The sequence below is a fragment of the Radiomyces spectabilis genome (genome assembly GCF_025331425.1).
Source record: "Radiomyces spectabilis strain NRRL 2753 chromosome Unknown BYT42scaffold_9, whole genome shotgun sequence".
Taxonomy (NCBI): Eukaryota; Fungi; Mucoromycota; class Mucoromycetes; order Mucorales; family Radiomycetaceae; genus Radiomyces; species Radiomyces spectabilis.
The window spans coordinates 831,775-853,579 of NW_026251934.1; the positions used below are offsets into that span (position 1 = coordinate 831,775).

The following is a 21,805-nucleotide window of genomic DNA, read 5'->3' on the forward strand; positions in this document are numbered from 1 at the left end:
AAGAGAAAGAAAGAAATGAGAAAAAACGCGAAGCCAAAAAAAAAAAAAAAAGAATCAGGCAATTGCTCGATAAAAGAGTGATAGATCGGCTTTTTTTTTTCTTTTTTTGATGTTGGCGGGGGCAAAAAGGGGATTATCGGTGCAAAGGAGGGGAAAACTGACAGGGGAAAAAAGAGAATGGGAGCTCTATTTTTGTCGAAACCATGACAGGTCCTCATGCAACCATGCCGTTGGATTGAGTGTCCGCTATTAATTGCAATATTACGAGGATTCGCCCCGATTTGTTGCGCAGATGATGGTTTGTGTTGCCTTTTTGGAAGTCTAGACTGGCCATCCAAGGGGCAATGGCCTTTTTATTTCTTTTTCATTATCTCTTTTGCATGCAGCGATCTCAATAATGAAAAAACCAAAAAGAAAAAGCAATCACTCTTGCCACAGACATCCTTGTTGAACATTACGTCGCGCTAAATAGTGTATTGCAAAGTATGTAATACAAAGTTATAGAGATGTATTTATGAAATATACTTTTTCTATTATATGAACTACGATATGAATCTCATTGCTATGATTCGCTTGGTTTTTTTTAAACAGCAACTTTAAAAAAAACCTTTTTTTTTCATAGACAATCATACCGCTGATTTCGAGGTTAGGTTTGGGATCTGCAGCAAATCAGACTCATTCTGTGATTGGGTTGTACCACAAATCCTTGCGCAACTCCGAGTTTTGTACCACGCTCGTCAGCGCGTCAAAAAGTCCAGCTATGCTGGATTTGCATCGCTTTCAGAAGGCGTCCGTCTCCCAGCAGCGAACATCATGACATGTATGAAGCGTATCTGTATCTGCATTTTAAGCTTTCTTGGAGATGCTCATCAAAATAGGAAAAGAAAGAACTATAGATAAACAACTATGGAGCAGGTTAGTCATGAGCCATGGCCTTTTCGCGTCATAATCGAGTAAATTCAAACGGCGGCTTAGGTAATATCCGCATATCATTCAGATCGACAATCAAAAGACATAGTCGTGAGTATTGTCACGTCATTAAGAAGAGTTCATTTCTCAAGAAATATCACGCTGTTTTCAACACGTTCCAGGTCATTGACAACACTGTTTCCTCACACTGTCTCTTGGGAAAACGTTAAAACTACAAGGTTCATTGCATGTTTTTGTGTTGCCATTGACTGCGTTTGTTCCTTAAATAGTTTTCGAGCAGGGTTCTTCTACAATGAGGCGTTGGAGACGAGGCATGCATGATGCGCGGGACTATCTTTTGACGGATCAAAATTCTCAGCCTTAAAATCTCGGTTTATTTCCTTTATGAAAAATGGACAGCCGAGTACAAATCTAAAAGAGAAGCAATGTGGCATATGTTCCTTTGATTCATCAGATTAAAAAATTTAGTGCAAAGTAAAATATCAAAGCCAGGTTACTATGCTGATTTCATTTCTAAAATGACAGACTATATTCACCAATGACAGCCGATGGATGTGTTAAAGTTGGCAAACAGCCTTTTGCAGTTTATTACACCTTTCTGTAGCGTGGTTACAAGTTTCATTCTATTTCTTGGATAAAGGCTTCGGTTGGTTTTGCTGTGTTACGGTTCTTCTTGCAGTCTGATCCGTCGCGATGGAAAGAAGCTAAATTTCTGTTTCTTTTTGACCTCCTGTCGGTCTAGATCAGTTTTCTAGGCTATCAGTTTTTTTTTAGCATGAAAATGTAAACCAGTCATCTTGTGTGACCCCATGGATATATAAAAATCGAGAAACTTTGCCAAAGGTGTCTGTTTGTATGCTGCTTCTCAGATACTAAAAGCGCATGCAACATCAATTTCCGTTTATAGACTAGACGCATACAAAGAAATTACACTAGCAACAGACAGTTAAAATACATCAAAAAGATCTGAGGGATTTATTGCACAAGAAGAAAGATAAATAACGATTATGACATGAGAGGGGCTTTTTTTTTTGCGGAAAACAAGGAAGAATGATGGATTGAATAAAAAAAAAAACGTGAGATAATTTACAATGGACAAAAAGAAGGATGGGAAAAACGAGAAGATGATGACAATCGAAATAGAAGGTATCTAATTACCGACACCGGTTTGAGAATTGCTACGACTGAGCGGATTATCTCTCGGATTAAAAGTTTGAGGGGTGATTTGCATGACACTACCACTGTTGTTTGAAATCAAGAAGCCATCCTGCGCGGCTTCCCGAGATTGAGTAAATCTTTGCGCTGGCAATTCGTATCTGATTTCAAGTTCCGTCAGAATGTCTTTCAAGGCAATCATGAATCGGGTCTTGCGCTGGAACCGTTTGCCGAGATCTTGCCAGTTGCCCTTGTGCGGTAGCCAGATGCTGAGAATCAGTTGGTTCACATCAATGATGTCCGAGACACGCACGTCAAAACCAGGAGCAAAGTCGCGTGATTGACTGTCGACCCAAGCTTGCAAGCGTTCATGAAGCAGATGGAGACGATCCGTACCGGTTCGAAAGTCAATGTTGATGATGACTGTTTCACCCATGTTTCCAGAGCGACGGACGTTGGAGATAAGCTTGGTCATCAAGACAGTCGTTGGAGCATATACAGTTTGTCCATCACCACGGATAAAGACAGTACCCATGAGCCCCATATTGTGCACAAGTAAAAATTGGTCATCAATTAATACGTAGTCACCGGCGTCATAAGGATGGGTCACAAAGATGAACAGAATGCTTTCAAAAGTATTCTTGGCCGTGTTTCCAAAGACAAAAGTAAGCGCCAAGAGCATGGATCCCAGCGGGACGAGAGAGCGCCAAATGTCCACGTTAAAGATAGCCAACGAGACGAAGATCGTGGCAATCATACTAACCAAGAGGAGCATACCATCGATCTTGCCAAGAACTTGAGACGTATCCCGCATCGACTGGGCAAGCGCCTTGCGTTCTCGATAAACTTGAACGACGGTATCACGGAATTCACGGCGGGTCAGATCGCCATTTCCGTTTTTATCAAACATGGCAAACGCTTTTTCGGCTTCTTCCCGGGTCTTGAAAAAAGGTAAAAAGTCCTGAAGATATAAATGCCGCTTGGTATCTTCATCGGGTGGAGGCATCGCACCGTGGGGATAAGCCAATGAGTAGAACAGCTTCTTGGCCACCTTTTTGGCAAATTCATTGGAGTTGATATCGACTTTGCCCTTTTCGATTCGAGAGTGCTTATGAGGATCATCGGTCAACACAATGTTCTTCAAGCTGCGTTGGAACTGAGAGAACTTGTCCGAGGAATTGGTGGTCTGTCGATAATAATCAGGACGGCCACTGGGCGTTTGGACACCAGTGCTGTACGCTTGTTCGAACAGCTCTCCCGCCTGCGGTGAGCGACGATTGCGCAGTCTGGGGTCTCCGCCTCGTGTGCGACGATTTTCGGCCTTGCTAAGGGAATCGAGAACTAGATCACAGTGTTAGCGTATTTCATCTCAACGGTGCTTGCCATGTTTATCCTGTAATTCGAGGACTTACTCTTGAGAGAATTTTTATTTTCCGTCAATCGATCATTGTAGGCGAAACTGTGGAAACGGGTGGCTAAAAATAGACAGAGTGATTGGACAAAATTAGTTCGACGTACTCCAGGAAACAAAAACCCTCCGATGTTTATCCAACTTACCAATCATTTGAATGATTGTTTTTTGCACGAATAGAAAACATGCTGCTGCAAAAATACAAGCAAACACGTTCCAGATAATATGCGAATAACCTTGTTTTTTCACCGACTGTTGTCAATGCGGGTAAATTAAACAATAAATTTCAATGCTTTCATGGAGACAAAAAAAAAAAAAAAACGATTACTTACATTGTAAGGAAAGTTGACAAGGAACGCCCAAGAACCCCAATTCCAGGAGGCCATAATTAAAATGCCGAGATACAATTTGACACTCATGTAATACTATGAGAAATTTATGAGTCCAATATGCTTCGAGTTGCACAAAAAGCCATTCAAAATCTGTACCTCCATAGTTGACTTGACGCGCTCGGACCGTCTGCCTCGGAAAATCTTGGTCCACATGGATGCTACGGAAGGCACCACTTCAATGATCACCGTAGTGATCCAACCGATATGCCACATAAACGCGGCCCAGAACATCCACAGCTGAACGTTGGAACGGACATTCATGAACCCTGGGCTGTTCATTTCTTCTTCGGAAGGCACAGGCAGCAGCAAGTTCACGCAGACAGCGATGATCACAAAGATACAAGAACCAGTGATAGCAAAGATGAGGCGTTTCATAAAAGGCGACAGATAATGCCAACAGCATGGTTTTCGCATCGCCTCTTGTATCCGTTGTCGAGTGGTTTTGCGTCGCTTAGGCTTAACCTGATCAGGATCGTCGTTCCAGTCGAATTCGTCGTCGTCTTCATCGTCAGGTGGACCGTGACCTTGGAGACCGTGATGAGAATGATGACTGTGAGAGTGATGCTTTTCATCAGAAACTTCAGGTACATCGGCACCCGCGTTAGGGGCAGTGGATGCATGCAACGTTGTTTCGGAAGGCCACGATTTTTCGGAAGGCAGAAAGCTCGAGTCCTCTGGATAGACCGTTTCGATTTCTTCGACTTTGGTAGAGTCCATACGGATAGAGTAAAAGTTCTCTGGCGTCTGCGGTACAGGAGCCGGATCTGTTGACGCAGCAATATCGTTCGTTAGATCATGGGAGCATCTTCAGTTCCTATTTTGGTACTTACCTTGCATTAAGCTTGCTTCATCCTCTCCGTGTGCTATTCTTACAGACTTGCTGTGTTTTCCCATGACTGAACTTTTAGGAAGAAGAAAGAGATACTCTTGGCAATTGACGGAGATACTCGAGTAAAAAAAAGCAAGTCTGAACAGCAAATTATAAGACAGCGAGTCGGGTATCCAATTATCGACCGTGACGGACAAAACTCATTGTCTCCGTCGTCTGAAAATCAAAAAAAAAGAAGAAAAAAAAACTTTTTTTTCTGGTCCAGAACATACCATGGAGGAATCGACGATCACTCTCGCGGTTCGAAATGATTCCTATCGTAGGGGTTTATTGCTGCATTAGATACAAGCTGAATACGCGCTGTTTTAATATGGTCACTTTTTTATTGACGAGCAAGTAGACATGGTCAGCATATTCCTGGTACATCCCACGCGGACAAAGGCCGAAATACATCATATATATTTGTCTGAGATGGCTCCTATGGAAAAGTGTACAATTCACTAGCCACAAATGGCAAGCATTGACTCTAGTCAAAACGATCCAACTTGGATGCATGATCATCGTTCCATTGGTGACATAGTCTACCTATTGTTCTGGATTCTGTATTACGTGAAAATAGAGTCCAGCTTGTCTTTCAATCCATCCAATTAAGGAGATGGTTACACGGTTGCACAAATCACTCAAATTTGTCTATTGAATGGTAATGACAGGTATTCCCTTTGCAATATCAATGTCGCTCTGACCCAATTCCGAGACCGCATGTTGACAAAAATAGACATTGCGACCAATGAGAAATCAGAATATTCTTTACACAGGAAAAAAAAAGAAAGATGCGCTGCAGGCTCACCAATTGGTAAGAGATTAGTGATTACAGCTTGTATAAAGTTTGGCCGTAACCTACTTGCTCAATTGTGTCAAAAAGTCGATACAGTCTGGCGTTCTATTGTATTGTAAAGCACTGGGTCATCTTTTCGCAAGTGGCCGGGATTCCCTTCTATGAAGAAAAATTCTGGTTTGCTTTTCAGGTTCAATAATTTTCTACCACACAGACTACAGAGCAAAAAATGGAATGAAAAAAGTGCATCGAAAAATCTTTTAAACGATGCAACAAAAGGGTTTATGAGAAGGTTGACAAAGGAAGAAATTCTAGATTCTGTAATGGACATCAATAACGGGGGCTTTTTGCCACAGACCGCATTCAGAGACCTTGCCTGGATTGGTGTTATCTTTTATCTCTTGACTTCCAAATATCCAAAATGTCTCTCTTTAGGAAATGTCCGAATGAGATCGTTATTTTCCATCTGCCACCTCCCCTCCTTTGCCCCAAGATTTTTCTTCTGGGTTCAGATCTGATGATCGAGTTGGATCGTGTGTAATTCATGTTATTCCTTCCATTGTTTCGGCTTAAAATCAGGTGGGCATTGGTTAGTATATTGTCAATTTTTAATTGCCACCTCCTTGAGCCAGTTTGATCCGGCTAATATTGCGTTATAAGCGCCAAGGCCGAATAGCCCGAACTTTGTAACCCGCTATGGCAAGCTCTTTAGCCTTTTGCTTTCTTGTCAGAGACCTGGTATGAGGGTTCCACCCTGGTTGAAGTGCGTAAACAGTACCCAGGTTCCTTTGAATTGCTGCATTTGAATGGAGAACTTGGTCCACTTTTGGTCTAGAATCCCGGAGAGACATTACTCTCGATGCCGAGAGACCAGAAATGCAGACGCACACTGTGCGCATCAGATTCAATGCAATGGCTCTTGCACATCAGATCTTCCTCGACTGCAGTGTCAGCAAGAAGGCTTGACCATCTTGACAAAAATGTTGGCAGAAAACGCGTGCTTTCCATGAGGAGCACTTGCTTTTCAGCACCGTGAGTTGTCAAAGTTGGGAAATTTTATCCTACGTCTTTTGCGAAAGATCTAGAACCTCCCCAATCGTTTCAGTCAGGGTTTAAGTAACTGTTGACTATGAATCTAATCTGACATGTTGAAAAGAAGAAGCAGAATATGCTACAGCGCTTGACCGAAGAACTCAAAAACAACCAGAGACATGTACTCATTGTGATGCCATGCTCGATTTATCACAATACATCCGCCTTTATGAGGCTAATATAGTCAGATACAACGAGTAGCTTACATTTTTGCGTTCTACAATATGGGGCATATAAGAAGTTTCTCAAACACAGACCAACATTCAGAATTTTTTTTTGCTGTATGCACAAGCAAAGTTTTATCTTTCATTTTATAAAAAGCGGATTACATTAACAGTGGAGAGCAGTGTCGCCGTCTCACTTGTAAAATTCCATTAGAATATTCATAGAATGTTGTATATGTCCTCTCAACGTTCCTGTACGCTTTTCTGACATATTTTCTTGGAGGGTATCCACGTAACATTTGCCTTTGTAGTTGTTGCTCTGCCGATGTGCCTTCTGTCATTCCGGATTTAATCAAAGGGTCACGTCAAAAAAAAGTCCTCGTTTCAGTACTTGGCTTTTTTCCTTTGGATCAGAGAGAGATGAGATGTACTACGTTCGATGACCGTTTTGAGGCAGTGCTGGGGTTCAAGTTTATGCACAACAATCGATTAGACGTACTTGCATTGTGTAAATAAATGAGACCACTGCAGCAAGACCTACTACAACTACGATCATTTTTGCGGCTTATTGTCATGAGGATATGCAATACAAATTTCGAGCAGGTATTGTAGCATAGGTAAAAATGTTATTTCGGAAGCTGTTCAGCTGGTGATCGATAAGGAAAGGGTTACAATACAAGGAAGTTTTGGCAATACTACTCCTGTCGTGACAATATGTTGGATCTGAACTATGTTGCAAATCGAGCAGCAATCTCAAGGCTGTGCATGCGTCTTGAGCACGATCAATTGCATTTAGTATTTTTAACCTCTATCTCATATGTAAGTTATTGTAGATCCAGCTGATGTCAAGGATCCAAGCTATTGTATCAATATTTTCAATTGAAAGAAGGGATATATTTGGTTTGGCTCAATGGAGACAGCGTGCTATAGAAAGATATCGTCATTCTTGTTGCATTGCAAAAGATAGCGAATACAATTTGCAACTGGGGGCGGCGTATCCTGTTTGCAATATGGTGAAATCTATGAAATTTTTTTTCTTGGACTTTGTATTTCCGTTTTATGGAATTTTCCCCAATGATCCATACAGCTTATTCAGGGTCTATTTTTTCTTTTTATTTTATTTCGTAGCGGGGTATTCTCCTGAATGATCTACTCATTCGTCGTTTAGCGCTGTGGCAAGCCATATACCACAACTAGTTTGAACATGTTTTTATAGCCCTGAAGACTTTATACGAAAAGAACTTCTTGACAGAAGGAGACACATGTTCCCTTTCAACCGGCCTAACGTCTGCGGCCACTTTTTCCGATAATGAGTTTAAGTGGATGCTTACAGAAAGCGCGGCAGAAAAAAAAGTTCTTGACCCTCCTTCAAATTTTGACAAAGACCCTTTTTGAATGATACCATGGATCCATGTCATAAGTTGATCGTTTCCTTGGACGATACACCAACAAAAAGGACTAAGGAGAAAGCGAGGGAAAAGGGAGACAGTCCTGTCGATAGATGTCACTGGTAAGTTGTGCACACGTTTTGCATTTCCCTCCCTCCCCCAAAAAAGGGTACCTTCTTTTTTTCCAGTGGATCCATCGTCTTGCTTTAAAAGAGTTTTTGAGGGTCGGTTAAGGGATACCAACCAGTATTTATTTATTGTAAGCTTCTTTGACGTTCTAGTTTTTAACCTCTTTCAACCAATTTCTTTTTTCCCTTGCCATTCCTTATTGCTACTTTCATTTTTGTCTTTCATTTTTCCGTGCTGGATCACGTCTTGCAAATACATATCGCATCAGAGAACCTACCATGGCCGCCACTCGCAAAAGAACTCACCTCAAGCCCAGCCAAGTCGCCGTTTTACAAGAAACATTTGTATGCAATCCGTTGCCCGATTCCAGTATTCGATCGAGACTTTCCCGCGAATTGGGCGTGACCGAACGTACCATCCAGATCTGGTTTCAGAATCGACGTGCGAAAGTTCGAAAAATGGAATCAGCGTGCAATAATCCATTTGGCGGCATGCCAGCATTGATGCCCAATGTCCGTACCGGATGGATTGAGCCACCTCCGCGTGCAGATTCGCCACAACGCTATCAGGCGACGTTCCGATCACCACTGGCTCCTGAATTCTATGACGACCCGTTGCGGGAACTCCATGATTCCATCTATAACCGACAACGTCCCCGTTCCAGTTCCAAACCCGAAGCCAAATCCAACGATATTATTGATTTTATCCCTCGTGCCATGTCTGAAGGCACTGATCGAGAAATCAATCCAGGTAACGTATAATAGTTCTTTTTCTTTTTCTTTATTTTTTCCATATAGATGACTCCTGTTTCTCGCTTCCAAAAATTGTTGGACCCTCGATTCTTTTTCCTACATGTCTCCTGTTTCTTTTTTTTTTCTTTTTCCCGCTGGTTTGCTTGTTCTTCTTCCTTGTCTTACAACACCACTAAGACATTTTTCCCTTTTTTCATTTCATTTTACTCCAATCTATTCCCCCTTTTTTTCCCTCTTGTATATGTTTGTTTCTTTTATGGTTCCTTGACATTGTCTTGCTCTTTTCATTTCCCTTGCTTCATATCCTTCCCCTGCTTATTCCCTTTTGATACCTCTCCATTGTTTTTTTTTTCTTCCCTTTCTTTGATACTCCATCCCATATGTTGGGATTTCACGAATCGTTTTTTTTCCCTTCCATTTGACTTGTGGCTATCTGATGCAATCAACCTGCATATTGTTCTACAAAGTTGTAACTCATTCCATATTTGTCTTTAGAGAGCTATATCATTCCTTTTCCTGCCACTACCATACGCATCGACACATGGACACGTTTCGCCCGTTCAGCCAACCAATCACAAGAATGGGATCTCACATGTTTTGGTCTTCCTTACGAACGTCAGCTGGTATGGCAAGTGCAAGATGAACAGAATCAATTTCGAATTCAAATAAGGCTGGACGCCGTCAATCAAATACGCTTGGGCCAAGTAGCATCGGACACAGGGCACTTGCTGGGTCAGCTAGAAATTGACGTCAATCCTCACATGCAGACAGGTGCAGTAGCGTTTTCGATGTGGCGATCGGGCATAGACCACCAGTGGATGCAATGTGGTGATTTTTGTGAGAGCAAGCAAGCAAGTCAACCATGTGTACACACCTTACAGGGCGACTACGACGGATTACGGCATGCGATCCATGAATTAGTAACTTTGGTGCCTGACCTGGTTTCCAAATTTATGATGGTGCGACAACCTTCTTCAGAGTTTGACACTGTGGCTGGTCTTTGCCGTGATTTGACACTGTCACCATCGGCCACCCCGGAGCCTTCTGCTGCTGCGGCGGCAGCGGCCGTTGCTGCCCAATTCTTTACGCAAGACTCTCTTCAAAAAGTATCAGATCTTAACAATTCTTGGATGCTTGAACTGCCATTCTCTAATCCTACCTCCACGGTTGGCGCCACCAGTATCGCCGCCACTCCTACAACTACCACAAGTCTATCCTCTACCAGCACCACACCAAATAATCTCCATCACTTTAATACATACGATACCCAATCCTCTTTATTTTTCCAACCTTTATTTCAGCATTCCTCCCAACCACAACAGCAAGAGCACATGTTTACTGCAGCCCCTGCTATGCTTCATCATGCATTTCTGTGAGATATATCGCATTTCCATCTGTTTCCCTTTCCTTCCCTTCCTTGCTTTAACTTAATCATGTTCTTCTCAAACACTAATAAAACAAAAATGAAGCCAAAGCGCATTCTTTAAGCTATATGGATGAAATGAAAATTAGAAAGAGCAATTCTGCCATGGTGAAATACCAGAGAAAGAATATCATGATCAGCTCCCAGTCACAGTGTCTAAAAGAAGAAATGCCCGCGCTTTGTTCACCCCTTTATTTTTCTCGTATCCAGTTGCCTCCTCAAATCAAGTGCAAGCGTGTCATTGTATTTTATTTATCCTTATCACTGCTCCATCCTATAGTCATGCTAGCATCGCAAGAACGCACCGCCTACGATGATCGGCAGAGATTGTTTCTACAATCTCTTTTGTCTTACAAAATTCTCGACGAAGACAAAGCCATGGAACTTTATCGCCGCGTTTGTCAACTGACAGAAAGTAAGCATTTGGCGTCGTCCCTAAGTTGTTATACATCCCTAATGACCTGATAATTCAGAGGATCAGATCGATTTTGCCGAATTCATTGCAAGCATCAACAAAGAGATCAACGAAATGGACATTGCGATACGTCGATCGCATAATCAGCGCGACGGTCAACCGATTCTAGCTTTGGTATATCAGCTGCGTGCTGTGTATTGTAGAATTTATTTGGAACTTACGATGAATCACATTTTAGGTCAATACAAAAGAAGACGAGATCGCTCAAATTGCTACTCACTACACAGCCAACGAGATCAGCTACTTCCGACAACTGGTAATAGCAAAGAAATGCAAAAAAAAAAAAGAAGACAAAAAAATTAATGAGACGAATGTTGCAGATTGAATTAATCATGATGTCTGATGATGAGGATTACGCGGTACAATCGATGACGGCTCTGCAGCTTGGACAAAAGATGAAGCCTCTTCTTACACAAAAGGAAACAGAGGAATTACTGGATCGATTCGTCGAAGATGGCTGGCTGTACTTGACACCCACTGGTGTTTACACCATGGACAACCGAGCGCTGCTAGAATTACAAGCTTACTTGCGACAGCAATTCGGTGATGTAGTCAAAGAGTGTCTTATGTGTTTTGAAGTGATTACCATGGGTGAGCGATGCGAACTACAAAATTGTTCAAGCAGAATTCATCGGCACTGTGCTGACGGTTATTTCCGTACCGCCTCTTCTATGGTTTGCCCCATGTGCCAAACCCGATGGTCAAGATCCAATACCTTTGGCAAAGGTTTACCGCCTTAAGGAACCTGATGCCGATTTTTATCCAACACCATTGTACCATGATATAGCATTGACAGAGAAGAAACATTGGAAAAAGGGACAGAAACAAAATATCAACATAGTAGGATGCAAAAGATGTATAATATTGTCTAGTGATTTCTTGCATAATCTCGAATATAGTTTTCTACACAGTCTCGAATATCCATATTTGCAATAAGGCCGTCCAGACCATTCGGAATCGGGGCTTTACAATCCTGGCAAGCAAAGTCATTTTCCAACATGTAGCCGCGTATGCATTCGTCACAGAAAGTGGTGCCGCAACACGGCGTAATGGTGGCTTCACGGAGAACACCTTCACAGAGAGGGCATGCTAAATAGGAAGGCACAGGGATCGATTCATAGTAGTCCAATATGTCGCCGGCCGTTGCGGTACCCAGATTAATTGTCGTAGCCGCTTTCGCTACATGCTTGTCCCACGTGGACCTACACAGCATTGATGAGTCTGATATTCCACACCATGATTGCCTTTTCACACAAATGAAGATGACTTACGAATCGGCCTGTGCAACGACAATGTCACCTTTAGGTGTGACCATCAAACCGCCGGTCCCAGATTTCACTGCGTTTTTTGGCTCTTCGATGACCTTTAAGAAACTGCGAGGAATACCAGTCGTTCGCTTGATACGTGGATGCTTATCATAATCCTTATCGCCATTTGTGGGACATTGATTGATATAGTGACCTAACGAAAGCAAGGTGGGTCCGGGGTCATTTTCACATATAACTGTCCTTTGACTTACCCTTCTGTCCACATCGATAGCAGACATAAGTTGGTGGAGGAACTCTTATCGGCATCTGATTCGCACCATCCTTGTTGTCCGTACTGCCTTCACGAGGTGTGCCACCACCGTGATAACCTCCTCGACCGCGTCTATAATCGTTGCCTCGAGGAATGTATGGGATATATGTTTGCCTAAAGTACATGACGATGATAAGCACCACGTATGAAGACAAAATAATGATTGTAAAAAGTTGAACAATCATATTTAAAAAGTCATGCAAAAAAAAAAAAGGTTCATGATTATAAAGATGAATAAGACAGATATATTTCTTTTTCTTTTTTCAATTTTTGCAATTGATGTTTTCTTCTTTCTTTGCCTTTTTTTTCACTCGTTTGTTTTCTTTTCATGAATCAACAGGGAAGGAGACATCACACAACTCTACGAAAAAAAAAAAAAAAAAGAATCCCAAGGCCACTTACTCGGCTAATTTTTCCTGCATGGCGCCCCACTGGTCGGTGGTTTGCTGAAACATGGCTTGAATACGTGCTTCTTCGGAATCATCGAGCGGTGCATTGGGTGTAGATCCTTCTGTACCGGCAGCTGAGGGAGTTTCATCTGCTGCGGCAACAGGAGTCACCGATTTTGGCGATTGCTTGAATTGCTGTGCGTTGAAAACCATGTTTCGTCCTCCACCACTGAATCGTTCGGTTGGTTGCGAAACAAGAGGTCCACTCTTCAGCATACCTACGCTACTGCTCCCCATTCCTTTGCCATCTGTCGGCAAAGCTCCCAATACATATCGCTGTGCTGTACCTTTTCCAGGTCGAGAAGGAGGTAATCGTCGCACGATGACCGAAGTATTTCGAGGAATTACAAAAACATCGTCTTTGTATTCTATAATCAAGTAACATAGTTGCCCCCATTTTAGCACAAAAATCTCGTTTGTCGAATACCACAACTAACCTTCGTCTGTCTGCGCATTGTATATGGCTAGATCAAAGTCCGTGCCTTTGCCCAGTTTCTTTGCTCTAATGATCTCTCGCTTCACGTCAAACACAGTTGCACCAGCTCCATCAAAAGTAAACACATCATAATCGGAATCTTTGGCTGCTTTAAACTTGTAATATATTACAGACATTTGCAATAAATAAATAAAAAGATACAAAGAACAGATGCAGTTGAATCTCAACAAGATTTGAGAAAAAAAAAACCGAAAGAAAAATAAGCCAATAGGAATCTGAACCCCTTTGCGGAGAATGACGACATCACTGAATTTTTTGAAAAATCCCATTTTTTTTTTAGTGGATGAAAAAACTAGTTTTTTCCTTTTATTTCCAATCCGACAATGAAATCGTTCATTAATAAAATGGTTGTAAGTCAAAAAATAAACAATGGTAAAGTATGGTAGTATATTTTTGCTATATGCAATCGTGCATAAAGACAATAGTTCTTGTGCATCATTAGAGAGGAAATATATATTTATTCGCCACTCGGTAAATCTGTGCTGTGCATTAGTTTGTCCCAGGCACATGGAAAAACATTAGTCTGCTGGTAAATTGTAACGTGTACAGCTCGGACGATCCTTTTGAAAATGAACAAGTTTTGTCTTTAGACCTTTGGTTCACTCCTGGCCGAATAATTTAAATCCTCAAACATCACTTTCAATTCAATATTTGCTGGTTCAATCAATGTTCTCGTTGAAAATGGGTGTTCTGGACTTCTACCGATCCAAAAGCGTGTAAAATGTCTGTGAACCGTTTATCCTGCATTTAACGGTTTCGTGCAAACTTTTAACTGATTTACTCGCGATTTTTTGTCGGCGCTTCTCCAGGTCGCGCGTCTTGATCAAACATGTTCGAAACATTCGAAGAATACCCTGTGTCGCGGGTTTTGAAACAGTCGAACGAACAGGTTGGCCGAAGAACTGTAACACAGGAAGCGCGTAAACCGAGCACAACATGCTTGGTCAAAGCGCGCCCCCGTCATCCATTGGTCACCGATTGCTTTTAGCCCGTTCCAAATTCGAACATGCACCCCAGACGGAACTGGTCAAAGTTGTTTATCCCACATAAAACCACCAAAAACGATGATGCAACGTCCGCAACAGGAGCATTCATCACTTATAGATCCCTTTGCACGTCGACGCTCATTTACATAACAATCAATCAAAGAAGTTGGCTATTTCTCTCTTTTATTGACAATAATGTGCATTAGATTGTAAAATATCCGTGTTTGGTTTTAGATGGTCAGCATTCTTCCGAAACGAAGGCCAGCCACAGCTAAACCCACGACCTTGGCGGTCTCGAAACCGATGTAAGCTCGGTGGGCCTTGGGGAACACCTTGTCCTTATATAAATCATCAGTAGTAGCGGCACCTTTGCTGACGAGCTGTGCGCGTTCGTTAAGCTTGGGAAGCAAGTAGGCTGCTTGGGCTCCAGTAATAAGAGCGGGGACAAGCACGGCTTGATACAAACATCTGTCGACGAATCCGTTATTGTCCAGAATGCGTTCGCGCCATACGCAGAATAAATCCAAACTCAACACACCAAGCATAATCTAAGGTGAATGATAATGACGTTAGCACCTCTCAAAAGCGATGTTTGATTCATGTCACAAATTTACTTACTTCAAACTTGTTAAGCCAGTTGAAGCGATAACGACCGCATTCTGTCTTTTGTTTCTCATCCATCGTTGGGATATGCATGATGAGAGGCGATTCCAAGAAGCTTAGGTTGATGGTGGAAGCGAACCAATACGTGTTGATCAACGCCAAGTATAAGGTGAGATGGCGCAATGAGCATTTTTGCCATACTTTGTTATGTAAAACGACTTCAATGGCTACCGAGGGGACTAATACTTTAGCTGCAGCCCAAGGATCGGTGATGAAACGTGCACAACAAGAAACAGCAGAGGGCGAGGAGGACATAACAGTTTAAAAAACAACGAGTTGAAAGAATAACAAGAAGAAGATGAAGATGAAAACAAAAACAGCAAGGGCCATTTTTTTCTTTTTTACAAATAAATAGTATGGTGTTTGCATAATCATGACGTGCGGAAAATAGCTTTTCATGTGTTGCATTGAATCAAACCACCGCGGAGATTTTATTTCATCGTTTTTTATTTTCACTGATTCCAGGCTTCCAATCAGCTGTCTTTGAATTGAACCCGTAATCTTCCATGATTGGGACATTTACGATGTTTCGATCCACTCACTGCCGGTTCCTGGGACAACTGAAATGGGTGAGTGACCCACATCACCCGCCCATAATCCATTCATCTGACCACTATCACTACTACTTGTTATAGCTGAAAGCTTCAACGATTTCGTAGCAGGTAAATCTCTCAAAACTATATCGCGCAGTAATGGCTTCAGGAACACTGAGGCATGCCAATGCTAGGTTGGATCGGCGGTGCGGCTGGTATTATCGTAGGAAGTCCGCTTGATGTATTAAAGGTAGTTGCAATGTCGATATAAAAAAAAGACACAAAATGTGTTGGTTCACCTGACGGATAAGAATCAAAAAGCAAATAAACAATAATAATAGGCACGACTGCAAGCGCCTCGAGCTGCAGGCCTCGAGACATATCCTAGTTTGTCATCCTCATCGTGGGGCACACTGAAACAGATGGTGACAACAGAAGGGGTATGGGAAAGACGAGAAAAGCGTTGATAGAAAGGGAAGAGCGATGAATAACGAAATTTTCGGGGATTCCTCTTTCTGTATAGATTGGTTCATTGTTCAAGGGTGTTCTGGCACCAGTCACTGGTCTGGCTGGATTGAACGCTATTTTATTCGTCTCTTATGGCAGTCTTCTCAGATGGATGGAACAGCAGAGACAAACCGGTTCTTCTCAATCCACCTTGACCGAAGTTTATTTAGCAGGTTGTGGTGCAGGTGTCGCCTGCTTTCTCTTTTCTACGCCCACGGATCTTATTAAGATTCAGGCCCAAGTCTCGCGTGAAACCAAAACATCGTTGCAAGTGGCTAAAGAAATTTATGCTCGCAATGGCCTCCGAGGTAATTATTGTGTTTTTGCTTTAATTTTTTTTTTTTTGGCCATGGCTGGATACATGTGGTGTCTTCGAGAATGTTTTCCCTAGATTATCCCTGATGCCTGAAATCGTGAATAGCTAATGAAGCATGAATTTTAGGTTTGTATCAAGGAGGCTGGATTACAATTATCCGTGATGCTCCCAGTTATGGTATCTACTTTTGGGTGTATGAAGGCATGAAACGAATCCTGGAAGTCAATTCTGTGGATAATGTGAGCGGACAAGGTGCATGGAAGCTCCTATTGGCAGGGGGAATGGCAGGGACGATATCCTGGGCATCCATTTATCCTATCGATGTTGTCAAGTCAAGACTGCAAATGCAAACAACACCGGCGATTTCCTCCACTCATTCTCAACAAATTTCCACTTCCATACCCATCAGTACAGAATCCACTGCATTACCTGCAAGGTCCGATCGCCCTTACACGTCAATCAAGGATTGCATCGTCCGCTCTTATCGAACCGAAGGCATAAGTGTCTTCTTTCGAGGACTTTCGCCAACTATTGTCCGTGGATTCCCTGTGAATGCGGTGACTTTTTGGGTATACGAAGTAGTCATGGATATGCTGAGCAATTAACCTGACTACTATGTATCATCGCTTGTTGCTTCACTACATATTCATCAAAATCGACCGTCCTAAACCGTCCTCAATACGCTTCATCCGTTTAACTTAGAAACATGTGTATTTATAGCTCATACTGTAGACTTTTTTTGGGGAGTTAGATATGTAAAATCTTTTCACCGTTTCTCACTGATTTCTCTGGACCGCTTTTAAATTTGTTTTTGGCGCGTAGCAAGTGATGAAAGGAGCAATGTGTTATCCATCACCGGGCCGATCTATCCGTTCACATCTTTTTTTATGTTATGCATGTTCTCCTTTCTCCCTTACCATGACTGAGAAAGAAAAAAAAAAGCCCAACGAATTTAAAATAAGTGTGTATCCGCGCTTTCTTGCATTTCTTTATCTCGTACATATCTTTATACAACACAAATTTTATATATCTCTTTGAAGTATTTTTCAAGGGGAAACATAGACTTCTATTGCTTGATTATTATGCAGAAACATCACTCTTCAATTGCACCTGATACCGCTGTGCCAAGCCCTGCCGGCTATGACAAGCATCTACAAGTGTATCCAGTTAAGGAGAAAGATTCCACTCGAAAACCTGTCAAACCTCGTCCTTTTTTGTTCCGATTTCGATCCGCCAGAACGTTCATTTTTTGGACCGCCGCAACAGGTCTTTTCACCAGTGTCAGTATTCCATATATACCAACGATAAATTCCATTTCTCTTTACTGTACGCAGAGACGAAATGTTTCCTTGAACGATATATTTTAATCATATGTCTTATCTTCGTCATTTTAGACCTTTGTTCATTCCATCCTTTTCCCACTGTCACCATTTATTGTCAGCCGTATAAAAAATGGCGACGATATCAATCAACAAGCTACATACGACATTACTGAAGAAAGTATATCCACCTCTAGAGACACCGGTATTCTCGTAGCACTATATGCTGTTGGGCTCCTGTGTAAGTATCGTAAGAAAAAAAAAGAGCCTTGGAAGTGGCCATTAGAGAAAAACTAGGAGATTCTGGAAGGGGAAGAATCGGAATACAAGGAGGATTAGGGGAGGTTAAAAAAGAAGGGGCGATCCATGGCCACAAACCTTACAGATCTGGCGGAAAAAATTGACCAATACTAATGGATATTGCATAGCTGGATCACCGTTTTTCGGGTGGCTAGGTGATAAGATCAAGCAACGGCGAATCCCCATGTTACTCGGCATTCTGGCTTCCATCGCCGCGAATATCATGTTCATGTTCAGTACCATGTATTGGATGCTACTTGTTGCGCGATTTCTGCAGGGTGTCTCGAATGCGTGTGTATGGACAATGTGTCTCTGCTTGATTGCAGACAACTATCCTAGCGATCAATTGGGATTACAGATGGGAAAATTGGTCGGCTTCTATCCTCTCGGGATGATGGTTGGATTACCCTCTGGAGGTAAGAATTTTTACCCTCGACATCTTCCATTCATCACATGATAACTTACAATTTTACCAATGCAATTTTTAGGCGGTAAGTTTGACATTGACGGGATGGTGTCACTTTTACAGTAAAAAGACTCACGCGAATGTGCATTGTCAGTGCTTTACAGTAAACTCGGCTACCAGGCACCTTTCATTGCGTCCATGATATTTTGTGTTATTGACCTTTTGATGCGATTAATCATCATTGAGCGCAGCACGGCTCCTCGGGAATGGTTTATGCAGGACGATGAAGTAGAAGATGTGATGAATGATACCTGTTCGTCTCTCCATGAAGATTTGAAACTGAAAATTACATGGTTTCAATTGATCAAGCAGCCTCGGTTAATCGTATCACTCTTGTTAACCGTTGTCGTGGCCACTGTCATGAGTGGATTCGAGGTAATGATTTTTTGCTTCGGTCCTTGTTGATTGAAGAAAGAATATTTTATACTAAAGAAGCTATTTCCCATCCTGATTTTTTTTTAGCCAACCTTATCGATGCGACTTGCTTCTGAATGGCATTTTGATGCAGCAGCTTGCGGCTTGATTCTCATAGCTTACATGGTTCCGTCGATTATTTCTAGCGCTGTCTGCGGCTGGTTATGTGATAAATTCGGTACAAAGATCGTAGCCATTGTCTCGTTGGTTCTCGCTATTCCTGCCTGCATAGCGATGGGTATTCCGACACACGAAACGTCGTTTTGGCCTCTTATTCCTATGCTAGCAATGGGTGGTATTACCATTGCTGGTTGTCAGTCACCAGTCTTCCCTGAAATCGCTCGAGCCGTAGCCGCCGAGAACAAATCCAGCAATGATCGTGACGGTCTCGCACGGAGTTACGCTCTTTTCAATGCTGCTTATGGCACGGGTATGTGTCTTGGTCCTTTCATGGCTGGTTTCATCTATGGAAGTATTGGCTTCTTTTGGTTATGTGTCACATTGAGTACCATGTTCGTCGGATGTATACCACTGGTTTTCATTTATCTCGGAGATAAGGGCCACCTTATCAAGCGAAAACAGTCATCCACTGAAGGAAATGACAACTCTAAAATTACCGTTTCCCATTCCCTCTCCTCTTTCCATTCCTCTCATTCTGTCGTCGCCTAAAAGATGTGTAATTATTTGTAATGTACATATTATTTATATCTATAAGCATTTATAAAAGGAAGTTGACTCGCATTCTGCATTCAATTGACGAGTTCAACATGAAATCATCCCTCTGTCATATCTGTCGATAATATTGATGACATCGTGGAGGGGATTTGAGGTTGATCTGCCGGGCTAACAATATGAAAGTTGCTTGGTCAGTCTGAGAAATCAGGCAATTTTATGCTTTATGCATGGTGCCTTTAAAGCATTCTTTTTTTTTATATGTATACTTTTTTTACTCCAATGGAAAATAGGCTATTTCTCAAAAGGAATATTGCAAACACGACGATATGATTATTTGGATTTCTTTAATTGAGCAGAAAAACAGCGAGATACATCATGAATACAAGTAGTTTGAAAAGCGAAATGAAGAAATTCCATCATATGACTTGCTTTTCTTCCTTTTTCCTTCTTTGTTGGCATTCCTTCATCGGTGGCATTTGATGCATAAAGACATTCTCAAAGTTGTACTTATAGGCGATGGTGGCGTAGGCAAAGTAAGTGGTAGAAGACCTTTCAAGGTAAAAACGACTCACTAATTTTCTGTTGATTCATGAACAAAGACCAGTTTGCGTAATCAGGTAGGAAAATGACACCAACCAATAGGTGTCTAGGTCTCCGGAACGTGAAAAAAATATACTGAAATGTGAATCCATGTGCAGTTTATTCACAAACGATTTACGAATGCTTATAAAGCAACCATCGGTGTGTGTTAATGAGTCGAGGTGACAATGACAATGACTGATTATGGAAAGTTATAGGAGCGGATTTTATAACTAAAGAAGTTGAAACCGATAGTGGGAAGAAAGTGATGATGCAAATTTGGGATACAGCCGGTCAAGAGCGGTTTCAATCCTTGGGCGTGGCGTATTATCGTGGCGCTGATGCATGTGTCCTGGTTTACGATGTGAATAATTTTCTATCCTTTCAGCACTTGGGTAAGACTTGAACTATTGGAGAGGCCCCTATTTGGGTCTATCCGTACTTGGGTTTTTTTTTCACACTGATGTTATTTTTTATTATTATTTGTTTTTATTGATTGATCATTATATTCATGAATGTGTAGAACGTTGGCTGGCTGATTTTTTGAAGCAATCATCATTACCTTTGGAGGAAGCTCGAAATTTCCCAATTCTCATTGTCGGCAATAAAATCGACATTGATGATCGCGTGGTGTCACGGAGACAAGCCCGAGCATTTGCCGAGCAACATTCGAGTGACAAAATGCAGATTCCCTGTTTTGAAGCCAGTGCCAAAGATGGTACTGGTGTGGAAAAAGCATTCAAACATTTGGCGATGATGGTCAAAGTACCGCAACTGGAGTTGGACCTGAACGATAATAATAATACCCTGCACTTGACACAAAACGAATCTCGATCCTCATACAAATACGGCTCTTCCACTTGTTGCTAGATATTGATTTTGTATTTTTATTGATTTGATCTTTATTTACCTTCTCACCCAAACCCCCCTTTTTTTGTGTGCACCAATGAAAATAAACCATAGCAACATATCGACAGTTGCCAAAACATTCATCAATGGTAACTAGTTTTGCAATGACATCAAAAATTTATGGAATGACGCCTTGCCAACGCCAACCTCCGTTTCAAGAAATAACCCGTAGACAATTCTTGTTTCGCACAATAAAAAAAAAAAGTTCATAATGAAGGTCTATATTTGTATTATCATCATCATGTTGAGATACTTTGCCACGTACGGTGTCAACGTAGCGCAAAACATGCTACATCCGAAATTAATATGCATGTGTGAATGAAACTATAAAAGGTTTTAAAATAGAAAGAAAAAAATGTGAAATGTCTATATTGTGTGTACAATGGATTGTGTGTTTGTGTGTTCGTAAATGCCGTATGCCGTTGCATATGTTTGTAACGTACGAAACTCGAAGATTTTTGCTGCGGGTTTTCTTTTGAATGGCTGGCGTAAATTTTTTTTTCGACGTCTTAAAGTACGATTACGTATAGCTTGGCATGGCGGTTCGTATGGTGTGCTTCGTGTAATTGGTGGCGTTCAACGGGAATGGGAGAAGAGACACGTTGGCATAGTGATAAAAAAGATCAGAAACATAGAGAAA

General features: G+C 41.7%; 8 protein-coding genes across 8 annotated transcripts; 5 read left to right on the forward strand and 3 right to left on the reverse strand.

Annotated features, from left to right (window-relative positions):
* Positions 1-2,080: 2,080 nt before the first annotated feature.
* On the reverse strand, positions 2,081-4,605 carry BYT42DRAFT_499129 (Mechanosensitive ion channel-domain-containing protein; the record flags this gene model as incomplete). Its single annotated transcript, XM_051564616.1, has 5 exons — positions 2,081-3,426; positions 3,498-3,560; positions 3,643-3,748; positions 3,829-3,921; positions 3,985-4,605. 5 exons carry the CDS (start codon positions 4,603-4,605, stop codon positions 2,081-2,083), a joined length of 2,229 nt encoding a protein of 742 aa, XP_051421686.1.
* Positions 4,606-8,603: 3,998 nt separating this feature from the next.
* Positions 8,604-10,599, forward strand: BYT42DRAFT_535530 (uncharacterized protein; the record flags this gene model as incomplete). Its single annotated transcript, XM_051565472.1, has 3 exons — positions 8,604-8,837; positions 8,895-9,080; positions 9,575-10,599. 3 exons carry the CDS (start codon positions 8,604-8,606, stop codon positions 10,451-10,453), a joined length of 1,299 nt encoding a protein of 432 aa, XP_051421687.1. The 3' UTR covers positions 10,454-10,599.
* A 78-nt stretch (positions 10,600-10,677) lies between these two features.
* Positions 10,678-11,820, forward strand: BYT42DRAFT_576316 (Nse1 non-SMC component of SMC5-6 complex-domain-containing protein). The gene is made up of 4 exons (XM_051569042.1): positions 10,678-10,915; positions 10,974-11,089; positions 11,154-11,231; positions 11,296-11,820. The coding sequence occupies exons 1-4, from the start codon at positions 10,783-10,785 to the stop codon at positions 11,713-11,715; spliced, it is 747 nt and encodes a 248-aa protein (XP_051421688.1). The 5' UTR covers positions 10,678-10,782; the 3' UTR covers positions 11,716-11,820.
* On the reverse strand, positions 11,821-13,652 carry BYT42DRAFT_576319 (DWNN domain-containing protein). Its single transcript, XM_051569043.1, has 5 exons — positions 13,440-13,652; positions 12,956-13,370; positions 12,495-12,667; positions 12,247-12,436; positions 11,821-12,177 (listed from the first exon to the last, which is right to left on the reverse strand). The coding sequence occupies exons 1-5, from the start codon at positions 13,612-13,614 to the stop codon at positions 11,844-11,846; spliced, it is 1,287 nt and encodes a 428-aa protein (XP_051421689.1). The 5' UTR covers positions 13,615-13,652; the 3' UTR covers positions 11,821-11,843.
* A 1,062-nt stretch (positions 13,653-14,714) lies between these two features.
* On the reverse strand, positions 14,715-15,402 carry BYT42DRAFT_594529 (uncharacterized protein; the record flags this gene model as incomplete). Its single annotated transcript, XM_051570777.1, has 2 exons — positions 14,715-15,032; positions 15,103-15,402. 2 exons carry the CDS (start codon positions 15,400-15,402, stop codon positions 14,715-14,717), a joined length of 618 nt encoding a protein of 205 aa, XP_051421690.1.
* A 116-nt stretch (positions 15,403-15,518) lies between these two features.
* On the forward strand, positions 15,519-17,330 carry BYT42DRAFT_576325 (mitochondrial carrier domain-containing protein). Its single transcript, XM_051569044.1, has 6 exons — positions 15,519-15,716; positions 15,783-15,809; positions 15,875-15,930; positions 16,022-16,120; positions 16,204-16,495; positions 16,630-17,330. The coding sequence occupies exons 1-6, from the start codon at positions 15,713-15,715 to the stop codon at positions 17,106-17,108; spliced, it is 957 nt and encodes a 318-aa protein (XP_051421691.1). The 5' UTR covers positions 15,519-15,712; the 3' UTR covers positions 17,109-17,330.
* A 114-nt stretch (positions 17,331-17,444) lies between these two features.
* On the forward strand, positions 17,445-19,911 carry BYT42DRAFT_404141 (major facilitator superfamily domain-containing protein). Its single transcript, XM_051563409.1, has 6 exons — positions 17,445-17,783; positions 17,898-18,063; positions 18,251-18,538; positions 18,611-18,613; positions 18,683-18,963; positions 19,051-19,911. Exons 1-6 carry the CDS (start codon positions 17,586-17,588, stop codon positions 19,669-19,671), a joined length of 1,557 nt encoding a protein of 518 aa, XP_051421692.1. The 5' UTR covers positions 17,445-17,585; the 3' UTR covers positions 19,672-19,911.
* A 31-nt stretch (positions 19,912-19,942) lies between these two features.
* On the forward strand, positions 19,943-21,282 carry BYT42DRAFT_576335 (P-loop containing nucleoside triphosphate hydrolase protein). Its single transcript, XM_051569045.1, has 5 exons — positions 19,943-20,210; positions 20,277-20,294; positions 20,376-20,418; positions 20,475-20,651; positions 20,780-21,282. The coding sequence occupies exons 1-5, from the start codon at positions 20,157-20,159 to the stop codon at positions 21,124-21,126; spliced, it is 639 nt and encodes a 212-aa protein (XP_051421693.1). The 5' UTR covers positions 19,943-20,156; the 3' UTR covers positions 21,127-21,282.
* The last annotated feature ends 523 nt before the right edge of the window (positions 21,283-21,805 follow it).

Coding starts and splice junctions, on each gene's coding strand:
- BYT42DRAFT_576319 (XM_051569043.1), bottom strand. CDS start 13,614: ATGTCTGTAATATATTACAAGTTTAAAGCAGCCAAAGATTCCGATTAT. Junction 12,668..12,955: donor ATGCAGGAAAAATTAGCCGA/GTAAGTGGCCTT, acceptor CATGTACTTTAG/GCAAACATATATCCCATACA. Junction 12,178..12,246: donor GTCGTTGCACAGGCCGATTC/GTAAGTCATCTT, acceptor AATGCTGTGTAG/GTCCACGTGGGACAAGCATG.
- BYT42DRAFT_404141 (XM_051563409.1), top strand. CDS start 17,586: ATGCAGAAACATCACTCTTCAATTGCACCTGATACCGCTGTGCCAAGC. Junction 17,784..17,897: donor CAACAGGTCTTTTCACCAGT/GTCAGTATTCCA, acceptor TCGTCATTTTAG/ACCTTTGTTCATTCCATCCT. Junction 18,064..18,250: donor ATATGCTGTTGGGCTCCTGT/GTAAGTATCGTA, acceptor GATATTGCATAG/CTGGATCACCGTTTTTCGGG.
- BYT42DRAFT_576335 (XM_051569045.1), top strand. CDS start 20,157: ATGCATAAAGACATTCTCAAAGTTGTACTTATAGGCGATGGTGGCGTA. Junction 20,419..20,474: donor TGCTTATAAAGCAACCATCG/GTGTGTGTTAAT, acceptor GGAAAGTTATAG/GAGCGGATTTTATAACTAAA. Junction 20,652..20,779: donor TCTATCCTTTCAGCACTTGG/GTAAGACTTGAA, acceptor ATGAATGTGTAG/AACGTTGGCTGGCTGATTTT.
- BYT42DRAFT_576325 (XM_051569044.1), top strand. Junction 16,121..16,203: donor AGATGGTGACAACAGAAGGG/GTATGGGAAAGA, acceptor CTTTCTGTATAG/ATTGGTTCATTGTTCAAGGG. Junction 16,496..16,629: donor TGCTCGCAATGGCCTCCGAG/GTAATTATTGTG, acceptor CATGAATTTTAG/GTTTGTATCAAGGAGGCTGG.
- BYT42DRAFT_576316 (XM_051569042.1), top strand. CDS start 10,783: ATGCTAGCATCGCAAGAACGCACCGCCTACGATGATCGGCAGAGATTG. Junction 10,916..10,973: donor CGTTTGTCAACTGACAGAAA/GTAAGCATTTGG, acceptor CTGATAATTCAG/AGGATCAGATCGATTTTGCC. Junction 11,232..11,295: donor TCAGCTACTTCCGACAACTG/GTAATAGCAAAG, acceptor CGAATGTTGCAG/ATTGAATTAATCATGATGTC.